Source organism: Amphibalanus amphitrite, unplaced genomic scaffold (genome assembly GCF_019059575.1).
Source record: "Amphibalanus amphitrite isolate SeventyFive unplaced genomic scaffold, NRLGWU_Aamphi_draft 000707F_arrow, whole genome shotgun sequence".
Classification (NCBI taxonomy): domain Eukaryota; kingdom Metazoa; phylum Arthropoda; class Thecostraca; order Balanomorpha; family Balanidae; genus Amphibalanus; species Amphibalanus amphitrite.
The window spans coordinates 15530-27090 of NW_024882201.1; the positions used below are offsets into that span (position 1 = coordinate 15530).

Here is an 11561-nt window from a genome sequence, read left to right on the forward strand (position 1 = left end):
AGTTGCCCCGCTAGTCCCGGCCAAATTACCCCATATTGCCATTCTGAAATTTTTTGTCTATAAAGTCATCACGGCTATACGGAAATAGATAAAATTGCTCTTGGAACCGCTGAACACCCCCAAGAATGGCGCTATAATGTCTGAATTCGTTTTTAGCCCAAACACTACATGTTATACAACTTTGCAAACAGAAGTAAAAGTTACCATTTTCTAATGAAATTAACGTTTTATTAATTTTTAATAAAACTACAAAGGGCAAAGTTTTGACATTTGTCCTCCAGTTATTTCTACCCATGACAAATGAATAGAGATTAGAGTTATTTCACTCACTTTTATTAATCATCGTACAGGTGGGGGCGGCCAATTTACACCACCGGCCAAATTACCCCACTCTCCCCTACCTATATGAAAACACGCCTCACTCTAGATTGTTTGTCGTTTTTCACGGTTCGTAGAAAAAATCTCTTTGCTGATTAGAATCATTTTTAGGACGAAACCTTGAATTACTGTGAAGAAGTGGAGAGAAAAAAATGGGTGTTCACGGGCACCGCACACTGCTGCGTGCGGTGTGTGCGGTACGTCCAGCAGGCGTGGGGTAGGGGATGGGTAGGCGGCTCTGACGCCACGGCTGCGTGCGGTGGACGGTCCGCTGTGGCCAGTCCCGACCGGCCACAGCGGTCGCTGTGTGCGGTGACGCAAGGCTGACGTAGGGACGCAGTGGGCGGAGTTTGGAGGCTGTGTGCGGTCCGACCGCACACAGGGTCCGTGAACAGCCCAGTATAAAAAATAGTGAATGATCTATATGATACTTTCAGTGTAAGTCATTTTCTGCTCATCCTAGTTGATAAAGGTCATTTAGTTTTGGTTCATATGCTTCAGACATACATATGCATGGGGATTTGGGCTGGGTCGGATGGGTAATGTCTATTCTCAAGTTCTCAAGGGTGTTATGGTGATCCATTGCTTTTGCCATTTTTAAAATTCCTTTGTTCATTTATATTCATGCAAATTATTTTTTTGTGTGTTTAAAATAGAGAAGATACCATAAGATGTTGTGTTAACTTCAGGCCTTACATTGAGGTTTTCGCTGTATTCCTGCTCGCAGGCTAAGGCACATTTTAACATTTACAGGCTCTGATAAATGATTAATTAATTATAAGTCATGCTGTGTTTGGATAGTTTCTTTTGTTTTTATTAGTTTCTATTCATATTTTATAGCCTTTTCACTTCAGAATTGAGAACGAAATTATCCAATTTGAATTCAATTCAGATGCCAGCCGCCAGGTGGCATAATAAAAATGTGTTGCTATTTAATTGCATAGGTACCCTTAGGTACCTCATGAATATTGAGCTCAGTTTGACTACTCAAAACAATTATATTTGAAATTGATGGTATTATGAAAATTATTTTATTAAACATTCTTACATTTTGCTTATGATGGGTATCTTGAATGGTAAATATTTACTTTAGGTCCGCAAAACTTTTTTAACCCATGGGACTGTGGCACAAGAGTCAGTATACCTAATCATCAATGTTATAGGTCTTACTTGACTTAACCTACCTAATATTTGGGACAATGATTTTTTGAAAGGCAAGGTAAAACTTCATGAGGACCATGTTAAGTAATTTACAACTGCTAACAAATATCAATATTGATCAAATATGACTATTAGTAGAGCAGACATCACACAAAGGTTTCCAACCAAGGAAAGGTGCTATACCCAGAGATGTTTCTTTCTAACCAAACCTTAACAAACCTCACCCAGCCTGACCTAACCTAACCTACAACCTTCAAACCTATAAGCTTACAACCTACAACCTAGAAACCTACAGCGCCTCTCCTTGGTTGGAAAACCTATGAGTGAATATCTGCTCTACTAAGGTCCAAATATGGGTACTACCTACATACCTGATACATGTCCTTTGCATTTCTGTGTACACTCATAAATGAGTTGGTATGTTTTGTTTTCAAAATGAGGCAGGATAATTCTCAGATATAGCCATTGCCATCAAAGACTATTGCTGTCTTAACAGTTTGTCAGGCTTACAACTACCAAGGCTGTCATACCACTGCCTGACCATTTCAGAATCTTCACTGTCTAAATTCTTAACAAGCCTGAATGCCTTACTGCTTAGAAACTGTGCCATCTAAACCTATCTAGTCACTGCTCACCAGACCTCATTAGTTACTGCTACTCACTGGCCACTGCTCTCTAGTCACTGTTCAAAAAACTTTTTTGTCACACTGCTAAGCAAATATTCCTCATTACTGGATTACTGCTCAGCAGTCCTGTCTTGCTTCTATAAAAAAAAAACTTGGTCACTCCCAACATATTTCGCCATAACCCCTGATTATAACAAGTTTTTTTTAAAACATTTCCCAGGCTTTGCTGTCCCTGAAGTGAAGCAATCAAGTGGCGATGGAATCCCGTGGTGACCTGGAGCGCCGTGACTCCATCAGTAACCTGATAGAGCGACTGACTGCGGAGCTCGGACCGGACGGCTCCAGCGACGGCCAGTACTCTCCGTTTGGCTCTGCGAGCACCGGCGCGGCGGCGGCCTGGCAGCCGGCGGCGCCCTCACCGCACCCGCTGTACGGCGGCGACCGGCACCAGCTGCACTTTGGCGGCCCGCCGCCGTCGCCGCCCTACCAGGCCGACCCGGTGGTGGCCGGAGCGGCCGCACCGGACGGTGAGCTGGGCACGGCGCACCTCAGCGACAACCTGGCCGCGCACCTGGCCGGCTTCGACACGCCGCTGTTCGACCCGCTCCAGCCGCCGCCGCCGCCGCCGCCCGGCTCCTTTCTGAGCAGCTGGTTCGGCGGGTGGCTGGGGTACTCGGCCCCAGCTCCGCCTGTGGAACTCACCCCTCCACCCGTGCCGCACCACCCGCCGGAGCGCTGCTCCCCTGTCAGGACTGCCGAGCCGCCGCCCGCACCGCACTCAGCCGACCCGGCGGCAGCCTCGGTAGTGGCATCGATCACCCCGCCGGCCCGACAGAGTCCATCACCGGCCCACCCGATCCCGCCCCCAGCCCACCAGAGTGTCCCGTCCTCTCACCAGAATCCGTCACCGACTCACCATAGTCCCTCACCGACTCACCGGAGCTCACCTCTGGCGCATCAGAATCCACCAGCTCACCAGAGTCCTCCAGCCCATCAGAACCCTCCAACCACTCACCAGACGCCGCCGTCGCCCCAGAACTCACCACCGGTCCAGCAGAATCCACCACCAGCTCCGGCTTCGGCAGCCCCTCCATCGCGGCCCAGCTACTCGGCAGTGCTCGCCAAGCCAGCGCCAGCGACAGGGCCTGCGCCGAAACCGGTGGACTCTGCCGCTCGACAGACAACGAGTCGTGACGCTGATACTCCCGGTGGCGGAGGTGGAGGGGGTGGAAGAAGAGGTGGCCGCGGTCGCAGAAGACGCGTCTCAGAGGCTGAGAGTAAGGCCACCAAAGAGGAGACGACTCCGCAGCCAGCGGTCAGCGATGGAGAGCCGACGCCGCCGGGTCAGGTTGAGCAGGAGCGGGACAATGAGCAGAAGAAGGCCAAGAGCAAGAAACTCACGCGAACAGGTGACCACTGGGCAGGGGGCGTTCCTCTAGGTAGGTGAAGGGCTCAGATTGTCGACCCCAACTATGACCATGTTGGTTAGCTCATGGATCTTGCTATTTCGTGGATATAATGGCTTTTATGGAAGTTATTGTCTGCCTTGTTCTATGCTAATCTGTGCAATTATGTGCTATGTTGTCAAAGTTTGCCTCATCGTTATCTAACCCACATGAGTTTACCATTTTAATGGCTGTTTCGTCGCGTTGAACTCCTTTCGCCACTGGTTTTCTGACCCTCTTCTTGAAAAGCTTTTGGTCCTGACCCCCCGTTCCCACGGCCCCCAGTATCTGCCGGGGAGGTGCCCGGCTCCGCCTCTGGCCGGCGCTCCGAGACACTCAACAACAACCCGGACCGGGCACAGCCGACCGTCCAGCGCCGGCCGCTCAACTACAACAATAACCTCGGCGCCTCCTCCACGCTGGGACCAGCGCAGACGCACGTGCACACGCCGCCCACTGCCGCGACTAGCTCCGACGGAGACACCGCCAAAAAGGTGGACGTCAACGTCGGAAAGCAAAAGAATTGCGGCAAAACGTCCAACGAGACCAAGAAAGTCGGTAAGTTAATCTATGTGCAATTGATGGAGTTGATGTCGTTGTGAGCTGGATCAAATGGAGGAATTGTGTATAAAACGATGCCTTTATATAGGCGCCGTTGCCACTCAGAATTGGCTAGTAGGAACGGACTCCCTTTTTACCGTCATTTCGCTTACTAAGAGTTGAAATTGTTTTCAAATATTTGCTATCGTTTGATTCATATTCGGAAACACGTTGTTTCTTCCGCCAGACATCACGCTCAACAAGCCGGACAACAAGACACTGTCCCAGTCGCGGGGGCCGCCTCCCGTTAACCTGCTGAGTGCCGGCGGCGGGGCCAAGTCAGAGCGCGTCGCCAAGGAGCTGGCGTTCCGTGGCCGCGGGTCGGGCCGGTCGGGAGGCCGCGGCCGGCGCGCCGCCGACGACCCGGGCGCCGGCGGCCGCGGCGGGCAGCTGCTGCGCAAGGTGCGCGCGCAGCTGGCGCCGGGCGCGGCGCTGCTGGCCGCGCTGGTCTCCTGGCTGCTGCACCTGGTGCTGGACGTGGCCGCCATGTCTGCCGAGCTGCTGTGGACGGCCGTGCGCAGCGGCGCCCTCTCTGGTCGGCAGTGGGCGGCGCACTGGGCGGCGGCCGGCCGCGCGGCGCTGTCGGCGCGCCTGGCCGCCGTCCGAGCCTGGCTGGCCCGGCCCGGGAAGGGCGCCGCCGCCTCCGGGCCCCAGCAGGGCCTCCAGGCGAATATCGCACTGCCGGCCACCGGGGACGAGGCAATGACCAGACTGCTCGCCTGCAAGGACTCCGATCCGTACAGGTACGGATAGCAGACGTGATGGGCGATGACCCGTAGCTGATGTACCGCCGCCGGTTATTGCTATTGATCTAATTTGTTTACCTAAATACCCCATTTTTGTTAAAAAAAAATATGTAATGTTCAAATGCCGTCTACTCCTTATCTTGCCCTCTATGTTCTCACCATTTTGCACAGTACCAACCAATTTACCTCGTTACCCTGCTGCTTTTCGAATTAACGTCGTCTAGCTGGGCTGACGTTTCAAGACATTCTGACCCCCGTTTTTACCCCTCCACCGTCATCTCCTCAGCATCCTGGGTGTAACACACGACTGTTCAGACGCCGACATCAAGAAGTACTACCGGCGTCAGGCGCTGCTCGTGCACCCGGACAAGAGCCGCTCGCCGGGCGCCGACGAGGCCTTCAAGATCCTGCAGCGCGCCTTCCAGCTGGTCGGAGAGCCGGTGGGTGACAGCGAGCGGCGGAGGACGCGCAGTGTGGGTGGTTACAGGGACAACATACTTTGATGCTGCCACGGGATATAATTTGGTGGGATGGTAATGGAACGCCACACGCCTGATGTCATAGTAAACGCTACCATATGTGATAACAACAGTGCCAAACTTCAGTGTGTCTGGGAGATGTGTGACTCATTCTTTTGTCGCTAAATTTGATTTATGTATGGAAGAGAAATGGTGTCGTCAGATGATTAGAACTATATCCATTTAATTGGTGTCTTGTGATATTAGTACAAATCCTGTTTTTACACTCGTCTCCATCTCCCCTTCACCACTTTCTCTTTTCCGGTGAACAGGAGAAGCGGGCAGAGTTTGATTCAGAGGCGCGGGAAAAGCACGAGGTGAACGAGGCCTTCCGACAATATATGGACGAGATGATGACACGCCTGCGAGAGAAGATGGAGGAGACGCAGAACACACTCAGGTGAGGATACTGGAGGCTGGAAAACTCGTGTGTGAAAATAAATCAGTCATTGATGGGCCTAGCACAGTCATGTGACGATAGAGGGAGGCTTGGAGACATGCTATTTACTCCGATCAAGCTACGAAAATGCAGTGACACAGTGTAATTATGCTCCTATTAGAATCATTGGAAAGGCAAAAGACTAGCGACTGGTTACGGGTAACCTGGTACAGTTACGATAAAGTATTTGCGAGCAGTCGGTCCCTTATGCTCCCCGCAGTTGTAACAACTATAACCGCCGTATAGTACCAGTTCCTTACTTTACTCTCCTTACAGGTGTAACAACTACCCGCCGTAGTAACCATTGCCTTACTCTACTCTCCTTACAGGTGTAACATTACTGTACCCGCTGTGGTAACTATTGCCTTACGTTACACTCCTTGCAGGTGTAACAACTACCCGCCGTAGTAACCAATGCCTTTCTCTACTCTTCTCGCAGGTGTAACAACTGTAACCGCCGTAGTAACCAATGCCTTACTCTGCTCTTCTCGCAGGTGTAACAACTGTAACCGCCGCCACCGTCGGACCAGGGTGGACCGGCCCGTGTACGCGGCCCGTAGCTGTGCCTCGTGTCAGATCCGGCACGCGGCGAGGGAGGTGAGAGGAGCGACCGGGGCGGGAGAGAGGGGTGAGAGGGACCGGACGGACAGGGTGGGAGGGGTGGGTTTGGCAGTAGAGTCTAGAGCGAGATGGGGGGGGGGAAATGACGGGCGAGATACGCTGTGCCTGTCTTTCTCTGGGCTGTCTTGGCAGCCGTTATCGTTTGAGTGCAGTAATGCATGTGTTGGCTGTCCTTATGTAAACATATGTTATCCTGCTTATCGCCTATGTAACGCTAATGCACTGCCTTGATCGGTGGAGTGTTGACTGTTGATTGGTCTGCTGTGATTCCACTACGAATCTTTCCTCACTGACCACCCGTTTGTCCCCGATTTCAGGGCGACATTTGGGCGGAGAGCCGCTGGCTGGGCCTGTTCTGGCGCTACTACGCCTGTATGGACGGCGGGGTGTTCGACATCAGCGAGTGGGCCGCCTGTCAGTCGCAGTCGCTCAAACACCTGCAGGCCAACCACCATACGGTCCAGTACCGCATCATCTCGGGCGCCAAGCGGCATCGGCCGCCCGCCGACGAGCCATCGTGAGTACACAATCACCCCCTACGGGAGGGATGGGGTCTATACGGCACCGGCCGCCCGCCGACGAGCCATCGTGAGTACACAATCACCCCCTACGGGAGGGATGGGGTCTATTACGCCATCGGCTGCCCGCCGACCAGCCATCGTGAGTGTCTGCTCCCTCTCCCTGGCACCGGCCCGCCGATGAACACTCGTGAGTTTCCCGTTAACATCGGCGGCCACTGACGAGACACCGTGGGTGTCTGGCCACCCTCGTCGAAATCTCGCCGGCCGCCCGCCAGTAGGGGAGACCCGGGAGGTATGGGCCCCCTGGAGGTATGGGCCATCGCAGTTTTGAAGAAGTGTTGCGTATTTTTACACATTTGACGGCGTTAACTGGTAGCAGCCAATCCGTTATACAACCCACGTGATTTTCAAAATCTTCCTCAACCTTCTTTGCTTATGAGCGGTGATAAAGCGTATTTGCCCTCTTCGACTAAAATACGGTACATACAGAAAATTCCTGATAAATTTGAACCAGGTTCGTTTCATGATGTCAGACCATCGCTAACATAAAGTTTAAAGCATGGAAATTATGACTGGATAGACAATTTGAAGCTTTCTTGCAAGATTATGAGCTGAGACGCTACGCACATTCTGGCGTCCTAACCGGGAGGTTCGGGCCACCCACCCTGTTGATCCTAAATAAATAAAAAGATGCTTTCATTGAATGTCCCCGTCAATAAGTTTTGTTTTTGTCGTGCAAGGTCGAAAATTTAACTTCAAATATCATTCGAACAGAAAAATATTATTGATCTTATTTCATGGTACATGATTGAGTTTACCAAAATACCTATGGATCCAAGTGACCTCCATGAAGTAAGCTATTGGCCGCTTATGCGGTTCCTGGGCTCTAAGAGAGATCAAGGTAGATACCAGCTACGAGTATTATTCTCATTGTCGAGAAAAGAATATGAAATATGGCAACGGCCCATACCTCCCGGACCATGGCCCATACCTCCCGGTGTATTTTGATGGATCGGAAAAGCACATGATTTATTGAAAGTTATCTCGAGACAAAATAGTTGATCCCAGATGCCTAATATCAGGCACACGTTGCAGGCGAAAGGCAATTTCACGTACACAGAGTGAAAACCGGGTCTAGCGACTACCCACTGGAAGAAAATTGCCTTTTCACAAAACCGGCCCATACCTCCCGGGTCTCCCCTACGAGCCCCCGGTGTCTTTTCTCCCTGGCCCTCCCTCCCCTGTCCAAACGGCACGGCATGATTAATCGCCCCAGTTTTTTATGCATATACGGGATGTCTCGAAATTAATTGCCCCTTCAATCCTCTGCCATAGCATGAAAACAATCACAGACCGACTCACGGTTTATTTATCGACGAATTCATCACGCCTTCCCACACAGGCCCTCTCGTGCTCGGGGTCTCACAGATTACGCTGCCTAGCGTTTCTGCCGAGTGCTGTACCAGACCGAGCAGACATTTTCAGTGAGGGGTTTCCTCTGGTTAGGAGAAATGAGGCGCCCAGTTTTAACCCGCCTCTTCCGTTCTAGTAGTTTCTCGCTGTGGTTCACCCCTCCCGTTGTAGTGGTTCCCCGCTCTAACCCGCGCCGTTCCGTTGCAGAGACCGAGATCTGGAGGAGCTGCTCAATAACCTGTGCAGCGGCTCCATGTCTGGTGAGTCAGGACAGCAGAGTCGGCGGCGCGGCGCCCGGCGGAGACCGCAGTAGCGCGACTCCGCTGCCCGTCCGCCCCCTAGGACCGCGGCGCAGCGGACTGGACGCACGGTGTCCTTTGGTCGGCCGCTGGGTGGATTGAGGGGGGGGGGGGGGCGAGGGACGGTGTGTAGTAGTGTCGTAGCAGGTGGTCGGCGTGTGTGCCTTGTTGAGGCAGCGTGTCAGTGTGGCATAGGGATGTGGGAAGGCTCGTCTTGGGACGTCTCCGGGTGGAAGCAGGAGATGATATCGAGGATGGGGCCTGGTGGTTTGGCGAGACCCTGAAATGGAACCCGAAGCCTCAGTGCTGATCGGCTTGGCATCTACAAGCAAAGCTCCAGGTTTGGCAAGTCTTGAATATGAAGTTGTTTTTCTCTAGCGCAAGTACCAGACAGTATCTCACAATATGCATACTAAATAGAAGCGGTGACCCGCCTTATGCATGTCTAACTGTAAACTGCCAATGGAGCATGATCTGAATCGCTGCGACGCAGTAGCATGCCTCGGCCCCCCTGGGGCCTCAAGGAGGGGGAGTCCCGGGCTCCCGAATCCTTCGACAAGCCTCACTATCGCTGCGGCGCTCGGCGGCGACTTCCTGGCGCCCGGTGTCTCTCGCCTGCCTGACTAAACGACTGGTGTCAGACACTCACTTATCAATGGCGAGCTGCGCAGAACTGGGGGCTTTTGACGACACAGGCGCTTAGCTAAAAAAGGCTTATCTACCGGTCGTAGTGACTTGAGCGCTGAGGCATTCGTTGAAAACTGCTCCTCAGTATTTTGAGGTATTGAAGATGGAAATAGAGAAGAGGTTGCTTCATGAGTTGTGCCTTCTCGTTGTATGAAGAGCGAACAGTTAAACGTGTTGCTGTTTGCTATCGCTATTTAACCAAACTATCAGATTAATGCGCTATTTGAAGATATAAGTGCTCGTGTAGGATTTCGAGCTTCGTTCAGAAGCTGCGATTGTTGGAAGCTTACGAAGTGGAGTTCGTGATCTTGACCAAGCAGTGGGCGTACTCGTTATGCATAATATCGTCTTTATTGACCTGTTGTGTGTTTAAGCCACCTGTGGGGACTGATGTGATAACAATAACACGCGTATGGCTGCTGGTGTCCGCGTTATGGGGATACGCCTGCTGTGTTCAGTGGTGCCGCTGCCTGAGCCCGTGTTTGCCCCGCCGGCGACTGTGTCTGCCCGATGGGAAGGCAGGGCGCGGCTCAAAGGGGGAGGGAGGAGAGCGGTCTGTCGGTCAGGGCGCTCAGTTCAGCCGGGGACGACGGCCCACCGATCTGAGCCCTGTGGTTGTTTGGGCTGACTCGTCGGTAGTGATTCGACCCTCGGGCAGGGCGTGGGGCAGACTACGTTATCTGCTGTGCAGGTTCACAAATATAGGGTATTCTGTGCCTGATATTGTCTATTGTTTCGGATTTCAGCCGCTTTTTGCAATCGTACTTTACTTGACTGTCGTGTAATGCAATGCCCTGGGCGTCCTTTTATTGGGGTCTATTGTGTTGTTTCATTTTGCTACTTATAACGCGTGACGCGATGACAGCTGCTTCCAAAACTTCCAATAGACTGCTATGCTAATGTGTTTTTTGTACTTTGAACAGGTCGCAAGATTGCTGTCAGCTGGGACGAGATGTCAATTTGAGGCCAAATAAGCGGTGGCGTAGCGGCACCACGATGCAACAAAATTCATTAGAAACTTGCATTGAAAATACTTAAATATCGTCCTATATAGATTGTTCATGGATCGAAGTGTCAAACTATGAGTATGTTGTCTACTGTAGGAGGCATAGGCGGTCCCAGGGGGGGGGGGGGGGCACGGGGGCCATGGCCCCCCCTTTGGTGCTGAAAGGTGGGGCCATACTATCTTTTGGCCCCACCTTTCAGATCGAACAAAAGTCCTATAAAAGCTTTTTGTATGTTTCATTTTCTCTCTTGCGCCATCAAAGGACGTAAATTTCACTCATGAGTGGGCTCAGTTTCGCATTCTGTCAATTTGGCGGTCAGCGTCGCTGGCACCGGTTCACGAGTATGGCCGGATCTTATATGGAATCAGGCGCGGATACAAGGGGGGGGGGCATGGGGGCCATGGCCCCCCCCCTTGGCCGATTATTTTCAAAAATAAAATAAAAAGTTAAAAAGCTGAAAAGGGGGCCTCCTGAAAATAAAGTGGCTATTCATGTTGAGATGTTGCCTGAACAGCTAGATAAGCTCAATAGACGCAGTTTTTTTTTTTTGGGGGGGGGGGGGCAACAAGTGGGAAGATGGGGCCTCCAACAGGTGGGATTATGGGGGCCTCCTGGTTTCTAATGGCCCCTCCCTTGGAGATTTTCTGGATCCGCCCCTGTATGGAATATCAGCGTGGGTTTACTTGAGGCTCTCGTAGGCCCAGCAATGGCTTGCATGAGACCCTCTTCGCCAGTGGCGGGTGGGCCCTGCCAATTGAGCGTGGCTCTTCGACACATAAGACCTCATGGGTTGGTGCTGTGCACCTCAGAAGCCCGGTGGCATGACGCCGTTTGCCGGCTTGGTTTCTTAAGGATTAGCGTGGGAACTCCGGGGCCTGCATAGAGTTTGCATGAGCTAGTATGTAATCTCAGAGGCCTGTATGTAATGTGTACACAGTGGCGGTCGCTGGGGGGGGGGGGGGGGGGCATCAGGGCCATGCCCCCCAAGGCACATAAAGGGGGCCGTCATATCATTTGCCCCCCCCCCCTCAAGCAACCAATGGGCCCTCATAGGTGTATGGGGCCCTGGCCCTGATTCGATCGTCACGAGGCTTAAAAAA

At 52.3% G+C, this 11561-nt stretch overlaps 1 protein-coding gene across 2 annotated transcripts; it reads left to right on the forward strand.

The window, feature by feature from the left end:
- Positions 1–718: 718 nt before the first annotated feature.
- LOC122364928 (proline-rich protein 12-like) lies at positions 719–10358 on the forward strand. 2 transcript variants are annotated; one of them, XM_043335739.1, is made up of 9 exons: positions 719–816; positions 2386–3604; positions 3896–4168; positions 4398–4953; positions 5243–5396; positions 5747–5874; positions 6408–6510; positions 6852–7051; positions 8676–10358. In XM_043335739.1, the coding sequence occupies exons 2-9, from the start codon at positions 2422–2424 to the stop codon at positions 8779–8781; spliced, it is 2703 nt and encodes a 900-aa protein (XP_043191674.1). In that variant the 5' UTR covers positions 719–816; positions 2386–2421; the 3' UTR covers positions 8782–10358. The 2 variants fall into 2 exon arrangements, with proteins under 2 accessions (XP_043191674.1, XP_043191675.1); XM_043335740.1 differs by having other exon boundaries at positions 2386–3574.
- The last annotated feature ends 1203 nt before the right edge of the window (positions 10359–11561 follow it).